The 18,715-nt window shown below is 39.2% G+C and overlaps 1 protein-coding gene across 5 annotated transcripts in view; it reads left to right on the top strand.

Moving 5' to 3' along the window:
- RNLS (renalase, FAD dependent amine oxidase) overlaps nt 1-16,577 on the top strand; it is a 282,593-nt gene extending 266,016 nt beyond the window's left edge. For 3 of the 5 annotated variants that reach the window (XM_053585264.1, XM_053585265.1, XM_053585263.1), the window contains one exon: nt 12,399-12,945. In XM_053585264.1, the coding sequence (XP_053441239.1) occupies nt 12,399-12,435 (37 nt within the window). In that variant the 3' untranslated portion in view covers nt 12,436-12,945. Of the gene's footprint in view, nt 1-12,398; nt 12,946-14,332 lie in introns of those variants that run through there. The other 2 variants (XM_053585267.1, XM_053585266.1) reach the window with 2 other exon arrangements.
- The last annotated feature ends 2,138 nt before the right edge of the window (nt 16,578-18,715 follow it).

The raw sequence follows: 18,715 nt of genomic DNA, 5'->3' as shown, positions 1-18,715 counted from the left end.
AAAACTTGCTGAAGGGCAGAACAATTTTCTATTAAATTAATTACTCTACAGGGGAATGTAATATGACTATTGTTTTGTCCATTATTACTGCAACAGTACTAAAGAAAACAGTATCTCACTCTTTATTGTGTGCTTGTTCTGAACAAGTCTTCATCAAAATAGCCTGCTCCGGTGTTTTCAGGATTTTAAAAAATAGAATAGATCTACACAGAGGCAATGTAGGCCTCACCGATTGAATATACAATTTCAGCAAAGCATGTCCTTTGCAGTTCGAGCCCACTAAAGCTGCTATATGGATCATATAATTGATTTGTGGCGCATTCTGCCTGCGTCTACCCAATGCTTTATTAAAATAGAATAGACAAATACCAATAAAGTGAAAAGCTCCACTGAGAATTGACCAAACCACATCACTTTCTTCACACCTAGCTATTCCAACCAATAGAAATTTTACAGCACCTCTCTGTAGTACCAAACACAGAGCTCTGCAGTCAGGAGTCCACAATACAAGCAAGCCTTTCCCTAAAGCACAACAAAGAAATGAGTTTATGAAATCACCATTAAATATAATAGAGCACTGGAGAGATGAATGGAACAGAGGAAAGATGAAATAATGAACATAACACATAAGAACCAATTAAGAACGTGCCATCTCTGTAGGAAAATACCCATGTGTTGATAAAGCTCTTTATGAATATTAAGTGCTACAGCATAAGATGACATAGGGCTAAGAGCCCCAAAAATCAGGGGCTGAAAGAGGTGCAATGATCAAGGAAATAGACCTAAAAGAAGATTAAACTGCAATCAGCTCCCCAATTTATCATTATTATCCTACCACTTATCTTCAATAATATGCAGTGTGTGATTAAGAAAAAAATCTTTATCATCACTTTTCTTAATAACATAGCAAATACATTTCATGTGTAAATGATTCCTTCTTTGCTGCGGAAGTCTGAGCATAGAGAATTAGCTGTTTTAAAAGACATACATTGATTGGGTCGGTCACCCACAAAAGGTGGTTGCTCTCCGACACCTATAGCTCTCAAGAATGTATTTATATTCTCCCAGAAAAAATAAATGAAGGATATTTTAGACTTTATTCACTGCTGCTTAGCCACCACTGTGGCAGTTATACGAGTGGTGTCACTGTGTTCTGTCTTTTGAAATTAAAGCAAATATTTATATATCCCATCACACACACACACATGCTCATCTAGTTATATTTTACATGCTTTTCAAGGCATTCGAGGTGGCATTTTATGAAATAAGGGTGGATTATCGGAGTAAGAAACCATCACTTTCTGTTTGAAATTCAGGATGACTCACATATGCCTGGTGCCTTTGCCTAGTGCCTACACAAAGTGAACCAGAAGCAGAAGAATTCAGCTTTCTCGGAGGGATGGCATGGTGTCAGGGAAAAGATGGTGGGTACCAGAAGTGTTTATGCCCAGGGCAGTTCCATTGTTCAAGAACTGGGTTAGAATGGTGAGGTGCCAGGTGTGACAAAAGAGAAGGGGGTTAATGACATGGTTATTTGGAGGGAGCAGGGAAAAGTAAAATTTAGAGACTGAGAAAGAAAATTATTTTCACAGAGAAAAAATATTCTGCCACATTTAGATAGGATCTCAGTGCTGAAAACTTAAAACTTTCAAAAGTTTGAATAAGTTTTTTGTTGCCCTGTAAGCATATACACTTTGCACGTTTACTCAATACCAGCTCGTGCTCAATGGAGTAACAGATCCCAGGAACACAGAGATGAATAAGACACTGCCCCATATCGTGGTATTTCTGAGAACTCAAAAGGCTTTTAAACATCAAACATCTGTTAGCAAATTACATTTTGGTAGGTTATGTGTAGTGGAATCAGCAACATTTTATTGAATATTCATCAGACTCCAGATAAATTTTTTAAAAACAGGAGAACGTTAGGGGTAAATATAGCTCTAGTATAAATGGAAACATTACATTTTGAATGTGGCCAATAGAAAACATTTTGGATGTCAAAATAAATCTGTATCCAACGTCCATTGTCCCAAGTCTGCCTTTCCTAGATCATGGAAATTTTCTTAGTGGCTAATCACATTGTTCACTGTTGACAGCACTGATGACTGATGTCCCATCTTTTTCAGAGTGTCTAGACTGTTTACAAATATGTAAACAGACATTTCCACAGAGAACAGAATAAGTTTTCATCTCTCCTTCATTTATTTACCCTTCTCATCGTTTTTGTAAACAGGAATAAGGTAGATTCTATAATCAATGCCTTGGGAATATGGTAAGAATTGGGAGATATATACAGAGAATCAATATGAACCACGTGCACCTTGAATCTATACATTTATTCCATACTTGATTAAGTCTTTTTTTTCCCATTTCCTATTTTCCTCCAAACATTTTACAGTGACCATGGGGCATATTTAGCCACAGGTGAACAAACAAGGAATGTGTCACTCCAGATTCTAGTTCTATCTATATTAACATTTGTATAAAAGAAAGGTGGTGCAAGTTTCTGGGAAATCAGTTTTACACAAGATTTGGTTCCATTTTTAAGAATTAATCATCCATTCAGCAAACTCAAATTCAGGTTGTCCAGTGTTACTGGAGATGACTCACAGTTCTCCAAAGCTCACCTCAGCTCCTCACTGACCTCCATCCCTCCTCTTTTTGGAACATATTCTTCCGGCTAATAGAGACTCTATGGGCTGAGGCGCATCAAGCCTCACCCAGAACAGTAGTTCCAGGCATTTTTATGTCATAGCCCAGAAAAAATCCCTCCAAATGTTTTGAGAACCAATATAATATTGTTATATTTTTCTCCAGTTAAAAATGTAAAAAGAAAAAACACAGTTATTAGAATATAAAGAAAAGAATAACAAAAAAATACAGATATAACCTCATAACAGATTTATAAGTATTATAAATATAATAATACACTTAGCTCTATGAAAAAGCTCATAATTCTCTTTATTTTTTTTTCATCCTGCCACGGATTGCCTCTGGGGAACCACTACCTTTGTACTTTGCATAGGGGCTATAAAAGACTAAATTAACCAAATACTCAATTTCTACTGTTTATGTACCATGGCATGGGTTCAGGTTTTCACTGGCAGCAGAGTAGAGGAAGGTAAGGAAGTGAGAAAATGTATGAATCAGCTCTATACCAGCTCAGCCTTTATAGCTATTCATTATTGCCCGTGTGGTCAATACCGCACACACACAGTGGACAGGGAAAATCCCAAGGCAAGGATATTATTACTCTGAGTTTGCCCCAATCAACTTAATATGCAGCTAAGCAACAATGAGATTTCCCAAAATTGAAGGGCAGTTCAAGAGTCACCCTCAAGGCTGGGCACAGTAGCTCACGCCTGTAATCTTAGCACTTTGGGAGGCTGAGGCGGGTGGATTGCTTGAGCTCAGGAGTTCAAGACCATTTTGAGCCAGAGAGAGACCCTGTCTCTAAAAAATAGGCAGGTCTTGTGACAGGTGCCTATAGTCCCAGCTATTTGGGAGGCTAAGGCAAGAGAATTGCTTGAGCCCAAGAGTTTTAGGTTCTGTGAGTTATAACGCCACAGCTCTCTCTCTACTCGGGGTGACAAAGTGAGACTCTGTCTCAAAAAAAGAAAAAGTCACCCCCAGACGTTGTAATGGATGAAGATCAAAGAAAAAAGGATGCAGTGCACAGAAATCACAAGTGACAGCTTAGACATCGCTGTCTGCTGTCAAGACTCATGCATACCCAAGGCCAGGTAAGGTGACACGCAGGAACGTAATTTAAGAAAGCAGTAAAATTATCTACAGGTTTTTACAGCACCTGGAGTTTTGGGGGTTTTTTTATTAATATTAAATCATAGCTGTGTACATTAATGTGATCATGGGGCACCATACACTGGTTTTATAAACAGTTTGACATATTTTCATCACACTGGTTAAAATAGGCTTCCTAGCATTTTCTTAGTTATTGTATTAAGACAATTATATTCTACATTTACTAAGTTTCACATGAGCACCTGGAGTTTTTATGTGAATTGTCTCATATGCAATTGAGGGAAATAGGAGCTCAGTATAAAGTGAATTATATTGGTTTCATGTGTGTTTATGTTTTGACATAATGAGAGCAAGTTTTCTCACAAACAAAGATAAAGCCTCACCAAATGGGAAGAGCTCAGGAAAAAAAAACTGAAGGAGTGCCTTCCTTTAAGGCAAATAATGGCTCTTCCAGTGGCCTAAAGAACTGCTGGGTTTTCCACCACGTTGAACACTTCAGCAAAGATTCAAGGGCAGAAGATGAAATCACAGAAGTATTTCTCCCATGCTAAAATGACAGATAGATGGAAAAACAACTGCATCCTGGATAATATTTTTAATTTAGATCAATAATAGTCTCTTTTAGAAGCATCTTTCCTCCAGAGTCTACATCTCAAAGGAGAAGCACAAACTCCCTGGATTAGGCCGCAGAGAGTGGACCACTGTAGCTAGATGCAGAGGCTGAGAGAATGTTGCGTTGTTATTCACTTAACTGTGAACCTTATTATTTTTTTTTTTATTTTTTTGGTGTTGGTTCAAAGCTCTATAGATTTGAGTAATCTGCTCCAACTTTGTTTTTGCCCACAAGCCCTTATATTTTTAGTGGCCAATTTTGTTGAAACTACAATTGTAGCTGAAACACTTGTATTTTATTTTCAAACGGCAGTCAAACACCCCCCACCCCCTCTCTGTAGTCCCTGGAAGGGTAATAGTCTAGAGGTGGGGAGTGTGTAGGAGGTTATTAGAAGGAATTATAATTGGGCTTCCAGCATCATCTAGAGGAAATGGCTTTTGATGTGATCCTGTTTCTTGGCACTGAAATGTCTCTGGTTTGGAGAAAAGCAATTCCTCAGGCTATCATAGCTTAATGGGAAAAGAAAGCAGAAAAAAAAGCAGTGAAGAATATGTCATTCCTTTTTTCTAGTTACATGTTTGCTCTGCAGCCTTCTAATTTAGGGCTAGTGTGTAGGATTCCTGTCTAGTGCCAACTCCGGTTGACTGGTGGTGGCCGCCTGAAGCACTGAGGGAGAAGGATGCTGAGGCCACTGCAGGCTCTGTGGGAAAGTACGTCTCGGTTGGTCAGTGATGCCTGTCAGGAGTCGCTGCTCTGGGTCACCCCATAACCTACAATACGGTTGGGGATATTTGCCTACCAAGATGAATGGTCTGGCGAGACAAGGAGACTTGGTTCTGGAATCAGCACATTTCCCCTTGTAAATGAACAAATTGATTCCCTGATAACCAAGTCCATCTCTGTCAGTTTCACCCGAGGATACTCATTTGGATGAACGGGAAACATGGAGAGTTTAAAGTGACAGTGCTGAAGGCAGTACAGGTCCTTACGCCAACAAGGCTGCTTACCTTTAAAAGCACTGCTTAAAGCCTCCTGCCACTCACGCGTTATCTTTTCACCTAGTATGTCTTTGCTCCCTAGGAGGAAGTCACCCTCTCTCTCCCCAGCCCTGTTTAACACTTGCCATATTTCAGCAATGGTAAGATGCCCCTGAGTCGGAATACACCAGGAGATAGTCAAGATGTGGTTTTCTGGGGGTCTCAGAGTGGGCAGCTTCAATCTGTTAATATATAAATGAAGAAATTATTTATTTAAGAACCATTTGAGGAAAGAACCTGAAGCCTGGCTGCTGTCTGAAAACCTTGCTTTCTCACTGAAGAGAAAAATGCATCATCTCAACTGGCAAAACAGATGTCAGCAGCTCAGAATAAAACCTCAAAGAGAAGAATTCAGTAGAGCCCTCCTAGAAGAAAAGCCACCTTGCCAAGCTCTAGGCAGTACAGGAGACAGATTTCGTGAGGAAGAGCACAGGCATCAAATATTAACAAGTCTTTGAGTTAAAGAGTGATTCAGAGAAGTCCACCTTTGTGAATAAATTTTTAGAAGGGCTTAACCGATGTATTTCCTTTTATTTCCGTTTTATGTTTGCAAAAGATACATGTAGATAAGTCTAAAAGAGCTTTGCTGGTAAGTATAAAATAAAGTTCTGTATTATGTTGGCACCATTTTTTTCTTTCTCACTGGTACATAAAATACTGATGCCTTTTATGATGCCTGAGAGTCCGTGAAATGTGGTATGATTTGCAATCATAACAGAAGTGAGGAAATGTAACAGCAAGAACTTGAGGATGTAGAGGTCCAAACTTCCTGATCAAGTTAATTGCACATCCAGGATTAAAATTTATAAAATCTTAATTTTTGCCTAGCCCACTTGAGTGTCACTTGGTGTTCTGTTTCAGAAGGGTTAGTTTTAAGTAACCAGATTATGGGCTGGGTGGCCAACTAGAACAGGTCAGCCTAAAATACAATCACTGTCTCGGCCAAACCACTGAGACTGAAGGCAAATGACTCATAGTCCAAGGATTTATTTACTTCAGCTTCACGATAGGTATGGAAGGAAAGAATGGACATTGTCTGATTGTTTTTGCAAATTATCAACTGTCATCTTGTGGAAATCGCCTACTTATCTGGCTTCCTCTTTCTTTACACCTTTAATTTCATTCTCACACCAAAGAGACTTTTGTGTGATTTTTTTACCACTAATATTCACGATACAACAAAGCCACCAGGCTGAATCAAAAAAGAAAAAAAAAAAGCTGACAACATTTTATCATTTTGACCTATGGAAACGGCAAATTTGTGTGGTTTAACTAACTTAATATCTGACAAAAGACATTCACTTAAAGCAGTTCACAGAGCTCAGAGAGCATCCCTTCTCATCATTATTGAGGGCTTTCTGAATACAATAGATCTTCCATTTGAGCTTCTGCCCAGCTCTGCAAAAACCTCTGAATAACACTGTCTGTGTACATGATTCCCCCTCCATTTGATCAACTGTGTACAATATTGTCTCCTTTTAACTCAATAAATGTCTATTGCACCCTTGAATGTGGGCTATATACTCTTCTCAGCCATGGATACACAGATCAGTGAATCACAGTCCCTACTCTTAGAAGCAGTCGGTATAGGAAGGGAGACAAGTCTGGGCATCACTACAGGGCAAAATAGCCAGGGTCACAGTTAGCGTAAGTAACGTGCTGAAAGGCACTTGCCCTGCCTCCAGACCAAGAAAGCCTCAGAGCAGGTGACATTTGTACTGGGTCTTGAAGGATGAGCAATTTTCTTGTCAGAAAAGCAGGGGAACAATGTAACATCACCCAGCAGAATGGCTTGTTCAGAAGCTCAGAAGGACAACAAAGAAAAGTGTCTTTGAAAACCCTGAGATTAAAGGGAGACAGGCCCTGAGACAAGGCGAGGAAGTGGCAAGAGATGAGGTTTAGATGGAGGTAAGACCGTGGTTGTGGAGATCTTGGTTATGGGGAACAAAAATAATGAAACATATCCATGGATGTTAAATTGCTTAGAAGTAAATCCACTTTTTCTGCTTCAGTTTGTATGTCCAGTCAAGTCATCCCCTAGGTTTATAGAAAACTCGTATCCGCTACTCGAGAGCAGGCAGGAGTTCTTTCTAACCAGCCCTTGCACACATGTGAGCCAAAGCAACCTGGATTTCCCAGGGGTTGTTTCAGCCTTGACATCTTTCTCTAACACAGTCGTTGAGCTGTGGTTCCTCGCGGTGGCTGGAAGCGTAGCCAAAGCCTGCATTATTGTGAGATTGTGGCTTTGACGATTACGTGCTTCTCCACTGCTGGGCCCTCTCCTTCACGTGGGTGAAGGAGCTTGCCAACACACACTCCATGTTTTCATATTTTCCTCATTGGGTAATTGCAAAATGGGCAATTCCACCTAAATGCAGTGAGATTGATTTCATCCAAACTGCCAACTGGCTAATCAGTGGCCTAGTTTTCCAGCCATGTGATCTGGCATCTGGCATTTACCACTCATCAAATTAAATTACACAGTACTAATAAATTACCATTTCATGACTGGGCAGAACTTTTTTTCTTAAGCTTCTTCCTGTTTAATACTTATATAATGATTAATGGGGCCACAGTTTATCTATATAGGGATGTCTAAAATATATCAAAACTGTACCACAAATGGAGATTTTTGTATGTGACGGTGTAAATTATACATAGACAGACATATGCGTGTATATATGTGAATGTCGGTAAATGAATTATCCCGTTTATGTGAATTTTGCAGATGCCTAAAGCTATGAGATTATCAAACGTTTTGTTTCACAAATTATGCATAAACAGACGCACATATATGTGTGTGTATATATGTATATGAATACATTTAAATAATTATTCCATTTATGTGAATTTTCCAAATGCCTAAAGCTAAGTGACTAATCAAACATTTTTGTTTTGTTTTACTGAAATCGACTCTTTCTGGAAATGTTTCTGAAAGTGTTAGTAGTGTGAGTTCTGGAGTCAGCCTGCTCTGTTCAAGTCCCTGTTTCTTCATTTACTAGCTTTCTGTCTTTGGGCAAGTCCGAATCTTTCTGACCCTCTACTTCCTCATCTATAAAATGAGAATAACAGTAACCACCTCCTAGGGTTGCTGTGTAAATTAAATGGGGCTTTCAAGCAAAGAATTTGGTATGTGGTGAACATCCAAGAAGTGTTAGCAGTAAACACTTTATGCATATTAGAATTGCTTCTTAAATACTAGGGCCATCCTTGTGAGTGTTAAGGATTTCAAGACAACTCACAAATGATGCCTCCAGGACCTATCAAGAGCCAAAAGTTATTTGACACCACTACCACCCCCCATTAAATGGCCCTAGACTGCCAGGCTTCTTCCCAGCCCTGTCTGGTTTTTGCGGTTTTATATAGCATCCTTTGCTTTCAGACTATCATTTGTCACATTCTGAAATCACTAATATCTAGAAACCTAGAGGTTTTCTTCTTCCTTTAGTGTTTCACTGACAAATCAAACAATCCATCTCATGAAAGTTCTTTCTAAAGCATGGTTTAAAAGCTCTGATTGGACACACATGTCTGTACTTCAGTGACTGCACTAAGTGCTGGTTTCAAGATTATCAGCAAGATCTGTGACAGATGATGTGGTGACAGTGACCTCCAAAAAGTGAGAGGATACTCAACATTTCATGCTTCAGTCCGAGTGACACAGCTCTGTAGAGGTCCACATCTTTAAAGGTTCAACAAGGAAATAATAGTACCGCCTCTTTTGTTAAGGCAAAACATAGCATATAAATAAAACATATCTATGCAAAATTTTTTGGCTTCTAAAAATTTATAAAGGCATGTACTAACTCAGCCTATCTGGAGCAAAGATCTCAGCACCATAATCCAAACAGCATTTGTCACATTTCTTAATTTTTTTCCTCCTGATATTTAAACAAGCAAATGCTCATGGGCCTTACCTTATTATTCTCCATGAAAACACTGTATAGGAAAGACTGGAACAGTCATTTTGTACTCCATGTGAATGATGGCCCTGAACTTGTGCAGTGGAGCAGTTCCTATTGAGGTTGCCATTATAATAAGTTTGTTTCTTTGGGGGTTTTTTAGGGAGTTTTTGGTGCTTCAGTGGCCAAACCATCTCCATGTCCAAGATAACTACATTCACTTCCCACTCATTCTCCTCACTGTGAATGCTTATCAGCACCCTCTATCCAAATTTGGGAATATTTTTCCCAGAAAATAATCTCATGTCTTCTTCATAATCTCAAGTCTTATAAACCTGGTTCTACAAAAATAAATAAATAAATAAATACATAAATAAATAAATAAATCCCAGACTGCAGCTGATTCTCTACCTTCTGGCTCGTAAGTAGTAAGTTATACCCTTTCGATAGACATTTTTTATTCAGTAATTTAAAAATTTAAAGCACTATATCCCTCTTCTCTTGCCTCTCTGCCATGTCACACACAACACAAACAGTAAACTGCCCAACAGTTTCTGAAGTACACTTTCCCCACCTCCTTCTCTCTCTCTTCTCCACCCCACCCCCCACCCCCAGACTGGACACTCACACATGTCACTGTTTCTTCTTAGAATGAAATTTCTGTTTCCTTTACTGGCAAATTCTATGCAGCCATCGACCCTATAGAAAGTCATCTACATGGATTGACTGCAATGCGTTCATTCATTCATGAAATGCAGTCTTCAAAAGCAGCACATTCTGGCACATAGAAGGTGCTCAGTAAATAATAGAAGAAAGGCATTTTTTGCTTTGGGGTCAGTCTCACTATCAGGACTGAGAGCTTCTCAAGGACAGGGCTGTGAAATTTTAAAATTTCTTCTGTTCTAGTGCTGAGCATAGGGCCTAACCCAGCACAGTGTTCAGGAAATATGTGAGGAAGGCTGAATGAGAGACTGCAGAGAGGGAAGGAGGGAGGGATGGGGAAGTGAAGAAGGGTATCTTATGAATGGACAATAAACACATGAAAACATGCTCACTGTCCCTAATTAACAGAGCAATACAAATCAAAACCACCTTGAGATACCATCTAACCACAGTTAGCGTAGTCCATATCAAAAAGTCCCAAAGGCCAGGGGCACGGTGGCTCAAGCCTGCAATTCTAACATTATGGGAGGCCAAGGCAGATGAATTGCCTAAGCTCAGGAGTTCAAGACCAGCCTGAGCAAGAGTGAGACCCTGTCTCTAAAAATAGCTAGGTATTGTGGTGGAAGCCTATAGTCCTAGCTACTTGGGAGACTGAGACAAGAGGATCACTTGAGCCCAAGAGTTTGATGTTGCTGTGAACTATGATGCCAGAGCACTCTACCAAGGACAACAAAATGAGACTGGGGATGGGGGGGCGGGGAGAAGTCCCAAAGCTGTAGGTGCTAGAGTAGGTGTAGAAAGAAGGGAACAAACACTTTTACCCTGCTGAAAAGTATGGAGAATCCTCAAAAAGCTAAAAGTAAATCTCCCATTTGACCCCACAATCCTATTACCAAGTATCTACCCTGAAGAAAAAAAATAATTTTACCATAAGGACATATGCACTAGAATGTTTATCATAGCTCAGTTCACAATCACCAAGGTGTAGAATCATCCCAAGTGCCCATCAACACATGAATGGATTAATAAACTGTGGTATATGTATACCATGGAATAGTACTCAGCCAGAAAAAGATGGAGATTTTACATCTTTTGTATTTACTATTGTGTGACTGGAGACGCAAATGAACAGCAGCTTTGCCATGGGTGTAAACTCGCTCCTGTAATTATTAAGTCAAGAAACAGACTGCACGGAATGGGATAGCATGTAGCGAAATTCTTTATTCAGGGTTTGGATTTTATAACTTTCTAATCATGTACACACTTAATCTATTATCTGTTAGTTTCACCATTACCTCATTTTACCTATCTGAAATTAACTTGAAAGGAAATATTTTTGTTACCATAGCAACACAATCGCTTTTGTAGTAAACATCTTCTTCTAGACACTGACTAATCTCTGGGCAGGTATCTAAATAAAGATCACAAAGAAGAAAGTAGCCACAGGGGAACAGAGTTAATGGAAGAGTATTAAATAAAGGAATATTATCCCACATTTACCTGCAGCGAGTTGGAGAACATTCTTCTTAGTAAAGTATCACAAAAATGGAAAAGCAAGTATCCACTGTACTCAATACATACATGAAACCAATACACAAACAAATACATGCCCACCCAAGAGAAAAACAATTAAACTAGTGGGGGGGAGGGGCGAGGAGGAAGGAGGGTAGGTGTGCTCTCACCTAACAGGTACAATGTAAGGGTTCATGGCACACCTCTTGAGTGAGGAGAATAACTACAACTTAGACTTTACCTAATAAACACAAACAATGTAACCTAGTCATCTGTACCCTCATATTAATCTGAAATTTTTATAAAAAAGAGGAATGTCTTATTCTATCTGGGATGCTACAACAAAATACCATAAACTGGGTAGCTTATAAACAACAGAAATGTATTTCTCATGGTTCTGGAGGGTGGAAAGTCTAAGGTCAAGGCACCGTTGATTAAGTATCTGGTGAGGACCCACTTTGTCATAGGTGACACCTTCTGGCTGTGTTCTGGCTTGGTGGAAGGGGCCAACAAGCTCCCTTGGGCCTGTGTTATAAAGGACACTAATGCTTTTCATGAGGACTTAGCCCTCAGGACCCAATCACCTCCCAGAATGCCCCACCTTCTAATACCAGCACGATAGAGAATTTAGGATTTCAAAGTACAAATTTGAGGAGGGCAGATTGCTAATTTTGAAGTCCAACACACTTAGATTACTTTATCTAATAACCAAAATTTTAAACATTTAAGAATATAAATGTAAACACTTGGGCCAGGTAAGGGGGTTGAGCCCTCCCCAAACCCCACCCAGAGCTCCTTGTGAGAAATCTTGATTTCTCCAGGTAGAGGAGTCTTTCCCAGGTGAGTGTTGCCATGACACACAGTAGAGCACAGAATGTGAATAGCAATCCTTTTTTACTTTTTCAGGTTACAAATGCTGCTGCCAACTGTCCTGGCCAAATGACACTTCATCTCAAACCTTTCCTTGTGTGTGGAGGGGATGGATTTACTCAGTCCAACTTTGATGGCTGTGTCACTTCTGCTCTCTGTGTTCTGGAAGCTGTAAAGAATTATATTTAGGACCTGTATCTTTATTCTCTATGTGTGCTTTGGGGTTTTATTTTCATAAGTTTCTGTTATTGATTATTTTGTACTCTCTTTTGTTGGGAGAAATTACTGGAAAATTATTCTTCACTTATCGTCAATTTCCATATGGAGTATAAAATCAATTTTATAATTTCAGTAGTTACAGCCCATGCTAGCATGGACATTCCTCATACCTTACACCTTTCTCCACTTTCCTGAATTGCCATGGTTACCCCTTGTTGGAAGAGAATTTGTGTTTAAAAATAACAAATGAAACTCTCAAAAAATTATGTTAAATCACAGTAACAGTTCATGTACCAAAATCGGTATTATCCTTATGAAAATTTCAACTCTAAATAAAGGTCAGTCACATTATCAAAGCCTCATCTTAAGGCTTCACGTGTGTCCTTGAATCAATAATTTTGCAAACTACCGAACTACAAGATTTCTCCAAAACCATGGATAACAGCATGTAATTTTTGTTTCTCGTTTATCTCCCAAGTTATTAAATGACCCTGAATTGTAGGTCATATACGTCATTATCTTAGTTTAGTGGGCAACTTGATTGACAAAGAACCCTCTCTTCAAATTTTCAGAAAATAGCAAGAGTCAACTTGATTTTCTAAGTTATATCATCCTTCTTAACCATAAAACAAATTGCAGTCTTCATATAAAAAAGGTAAAAATTAAACAGAAACTGAGAGAAAATGCATTGATCTTTCTATCCTTTGCTACCTGTTATGGCTGGTGCTGTTACCTTTACTAAAGTTTACGGACTTTCCAACGGTGCTGTGACATTTACACTGTGTCAAGTTTAATGAATTTAACACAACAAAAAATTTACTGAACCAGAAAATAGATTCACTTAAAATAGTTCAATATTTGCCCACTTGGTGGTTCAGCATGTCACCCACATGCTTCTGTGACTTAACCCCATGACTTGCTGGCTGGAAAGAAATCAATTCTTAGTCTTCCAAACAAGCTACCTGTTGCTGATGTGAAAAGCAAAATGGTGAGTTCCGTTTCATCATTTTGAAAGGAAAGAAGTCATTGCAACCTCTCAAACTAAGAAGAGTTCAAACAAAAAATGTCTTATCTTAGTAGTGTTTAAAGTTTCACACTTACATACGCCCTGTCCTACATACACACACATAGGCACACAGAGAACTTGCTTAGTATCTGTACAGTGGGTTGATGATCTTATGGCATATTACTATATGTTTCCTTTTACCAATAAACTGGGGAAAACTTATGCATGTGGTGTCACTTATTTTGAAATCGGGGGAGAAGAAGAAGGAAATTAATACAGTCTCTATAAGATGGTGGAAAATAATGAAAAATAATGATTTTTTTTCATCATTTTATCCTGTATTTGATGAACATTTGTCTTTATTTTTATTTTATCCTCATGACATGGTAGAAAAGTCATTCATATGTAGTATCTATTTTGTTTTACAACCATAATTCAGGAGCCATTTGAAAGCATCTTGAAACTTTAAGAACAATGTTATATTTGTTTTACGAACTTATGTCCTCCACAGGAGAGGGGAAGAAAGATGCACAAAGGCAGCGTGTTCTAAGCCATTACCAACTATGTTTAATATCTGTTCATTCCAAGTATGTCCCCCTAATAATTCTGCATCTGTTTTGATAAGGCTGCAGTGATCTGAGAAAAAACTCAACCCTGTTTAATGGAGATCACTGTCACTTTGCTGATTTAATCATTTTGAAAATTCATTTTGCGTTTACATTTTCATTTACCTCTTTCCCTTTAGAAATGAAATGAATATGGAATATCTCCTGCTGGGAGCAATCCCTGAGGGCCAGGAAATTGATGCGCAGGATACTCTCAAAGACCCAGGGCTAAGGTATCAAACTCCCCTGGGAGACAGGGGTCTGCACCATTTGGAACAGTTGCTGAGGTGTATTTATGTCAGCACCGCAGGACCACACATCATCACAATATTTCTAAACATGAATTTTTATTAATCAAGCCAGCCGAGGAAAGCTGTTCTGTTTTGAAAGGTGCGTTTTCAAGTGAGAAATGGCTTGAGCAGTGGGGTGATTTAATACTTGTTAGCTGATAAATATAGCCTTTGCTGGAATAAAACTTTATGATGCAGTGTTGAAAAGCTTAATTACTAAACTGTCTATGCACACGTCTTGCTCAGGCAGCAAGGGTGACAAATTATAGCAGTGGAATAGTATTTTTCACCTTTGGCATTTCTGAAGGAGAAAAGTATGTCTAAAAACATTGAAAAAGCAGTAATAACCTCAGACCAGATATTAAGGGGTTGGTGGAAAGGCACGTCATTGAGTCACCAAGCCTTCTGTGCAAAATGCCATGGTCCCCACCCCTTGCCTACCCACTACCTTATTAAGTGAAGAGAATAAGGTCAATTTTATATTTATCTGGCATTTTATACTTATCCAAGCATATGCATGTGTGTGCGTATATATATTTTTTCCATTTGTCATCCTCCTAAAACCCCTGGGAAATAAGGGAAGGGAATTCTTATTTGCATTTAACAAATGAGGAAACTGAGGCACAGAGCTTGGCCCACCAAGGTCAAATAATGACATTCCAGGACAAGAAGCCAGGCCTCCTATGACCCATTTCTAGTTGCAGGCACCATGCTGCTGCCAGATGAACAGGGTAATTAAAGCCGAACTGAAATATTAGTTGGGGGTACAGTGAGCAGCATGTGGTCCCCTTATTGATGTTTCATTTCAGAGAGTTAGCACTAATCCTGATGTGATATATACAGGAATCTAATATGGAATAAGGTCTCCATATGTACTGGCTAAGTGATTTATACTCCTGTTATTCTCATTTGCTGGTTTATTTCCTTCTTTGGGGGTCACTTGCTGTGAGAGATAGCTGCATGCTAATGACACTGAATTTGAACACAACAGTAGTCGGTTAACAGACAGACGCACTCGACCTTTCCTCTGTATTCCTCTTTCTCTCTTTGTCCCCCTTGTTTCATTCTCCTCTTCTGGTTTCTTCCTCACCTTCTATTTCTTTCTTCTACCTCTTTCCCATAGCCAATTTTCCATTCTCAGAAAAACATGGACTATGAATGGAGTCACGATATGATTCACAGTATCTGTACTTCCTTCTTGTTGCCGTTACTCACGTTGATTGGACAGCCCTTATTTTGATTTTCAAAAATGATGCAAAAGTTTAAATTTGGCTGTACTTCAGGGATCTCAGGGCTACTAACCTAAGAAAATGACTTCTGTAGTTTCTTTAGTTCTTTACTTTTTCTGTCGTGTATGTGCAAAGCCTGATGCCAGCCTCTGTGGGCACAATGGAATAAAATCAGCAAATCCCAACCAGAGATTCTACTGAGGGGAAGACAAGGTCTCCGGAGTGGGAGGCAGAGTAAAAGTACGTGTTGATATAGTCACGGGCAATGAATGAGATGCTGTAATTCTTGAAGCTAAGGAATCTTGGGGAGATAGAGGGTCCCTGAACAGATACAGAGATGCATCAGTCATGCATGTCTGGCAGCATCCCCCCCAGAGACACCACACCTGGCTGATCCCAGGAATCCAGACTACGTATTAGGTGGTCAGGACAAGTGAATTCTTTCTGTGGAGAAGGCTTCAGTGGAACACAGAAAGAAAAGGCCTCAGCAAACAAAGGAAGACTGGGACTCATGTTTCCTTCTCAATAGACAGTAATTATTACTGTCCACTTAGCAGTTCACAGGAGAATCCATCAAAAGAGCCTACTAAGGAAAAAACATCTCTAAGAGATTGTTAATTTAAAGGGCATGTAGAATTATGGATTCCTAGAATGTCTAAGCTGGGGGGTGGGGGGGCTGGAAACCATTTAAACAAGTTGTTCTTAACCATCTTGGATTTTAAACCTATTTAAGAGGTATAGAAAACTATGGATTTTCTTCTCATGACCACATCTAAAACAACTATGCATATATACACATAGAATTTGAATATAATTCAAATTTAGAGCCTGCTGGACAACTGCTTGTTTTTGTATTAATAAATAAAGTTTTATTGGAACACAGCCTTGCCTATTCAGTTGTGTATTCTTGGTTGCTGTTTTTGCACTACAACAGTGGAGGTAAGTATTTGCAACAGAGACCACCATATGGCCTGCAAAAATCTAAGATAGTTACTATATAGTCCTTTAAGAAAAAGTGTACTTATCTCTTTTAGGGGTCACACTGCCCTCCCAAATCTATCTGTAAACACTCAGGATCCATGGGCCCCAGATTCAGAACTTCTAAATCTCAATCCTTTCACTTTATGTAAATGCAGGCTTAACTTAGATCCAAACATCTGGTCCATCATTTCTTGATCCTGTGCCCCACTATAAATCTTTAAGGCAAATCATATAACTTTGCAGTTAAAAACTCATCCTCTGGAGTTAAAAATTTCTGCTTTGGGGGGTGTGTTTTTGTTTTTTCTTTTTGAGATGGTCTCACTCTGTCATGCTGGTAGAGTGCCATGGTGTCATAGCTCACAGCAACCTCAAATTCTTGTGCTCAAGCGACCGTCTTGTCTCAGCCTCCCAAGTAGCTGGGACCACAGATGCCCACCACCATGCCCAGCTAATTTTTCTATTTTTAGTGGAGATGGGGGTCTCACTCTTGCTTAGGCTGGGCTCCACCTCCTGACCTCAGCTGAGGCTCCACCTGCCTCACCCTCCCAGAGTGCTAGGATTACAGGTATGAGCCACCGTGCCTGGCAGATGTGCGCTTTAATCTAGACTTTGTTCCCCCTTGTGTGACCTTGAGGCAGTTAAACAATTTCACTTAGCCTCCTTTATCTAAATCTGAAAATGAGTAAATGGTTAACTACCTTATAAGATTGTTGTGAGGCTTAAAGATACATAAAACCCAAAGAGCATGCTGGACATATAGTAAGTGCTTCATAAATGATAGCAATGATGATGTTAATGAGAAAGGGGAGAAAGAAGAAGAAAAGGGCAGGAAGTGTTCAAGTATATCCTCTTGAGGCCTCTGATCCCTCTGTGAAAGCCAATTTTCTCTGCATTTGCAAAGGATACAGGAGAGTTGATGATACAGAGAGTTTGTGCACTGATTGCAAAACATGGTGAAACCAAGCCACCTGAAAGCAACCTAGTAATGTCCATTTGAGACTGCGCCATTTTCTCTTTTCCTGTTGTAGTTGGTAAATAGACAACTTACTTGGGGAGAAAGTGTTTTGTTCTAACACAGTCCTTGGAAAGACACTAAGAAAGGTCATTACCAGGAGTAGGGATGGTAATAAAAACATTCCCTGCAAGGAACTCTTTTTTCTTAGCAAGTGTATTTGCTGAATGCAAAGAATTGCACGCTTGGATGGGATTCTTCTGAAGATTGTTTAGTTAATCTCCGAAACACTGTGAAAACTCGGGGTGAGTTATTTCACATTCTGAACATGTTTGGCTAAGTTTGCAGATTCATTTTCTGTCCCTGGCCTTTATTTTTTAAATGCTCATTTCTTGGTGAGTTCCATGACATCCTCAATCCACCACTTCCTAGATGTGTGATCTTGGATTGATTGGGTACGTTTCTGTGCCGCAGGGTCCTCATCTATAAAAAGTGGATTTTAATTTAACCTGTGTTAGGGTTATTCTGAGGGTTAGAGTATATACATGTAAAGCATTTAGCACTGTGCCCTTCATATAGAAAATAATAAATGTTAGGTCTTATTACTATTGTTAATTATAAAATATGACTTAGGAAAATAATCTCCTTTCATAACCATCACTGCCAACCATAGGTAGCTTTAGATCTAACTAGGAAACCTGTTCAGTATTTGTAGAACTAACTTATGACTGTATTTAAGTGCCACTATAAGATTGGCCTGTTCAGAAACTCTTAATGACTCTTGAATAAATGAATGGTTTGGTGCTATGCTCCTTAACAGACTTCGCATTGCACTTTGCTCTCCCCCAGCCAATCTAGTCTCTTCACTCTGGTGATACTTATCACATATGTATTTAAGTGTTCAATACCTACATTCCACAAAAACTGCAAGATCCACAAAACCAGGGCCTGGCACACTTGGCTACTCAGTAAATATCTGTTGATTCAGTGAATGAAGGAATTCAACTAATTAACATTTCCTATTCTAGTATCAATAAATACTAAATTGCTGGTACAGAATTATCCCATACA

This window comes from Nycticebus coucang, chromosome 3 (genome assembly GCF_027406575.1).
Source record: "Nycticebus coucang isolate mNycCou1 chromosome 3, mNycCou1.pri, whole genome shotgun sequence".
Classification (NCBI taxonomy): domain Eukaryota; kingdom Metazoa; phylum Chordata; class Mammalia; order Primates; family Lorisidae; genus Nycticebus; species Nycticebus coucang.
Note: the sequence above shows the minus strand (reverse complement) of the source record. Positions and strands in the feature narration are given on the sequence as shown.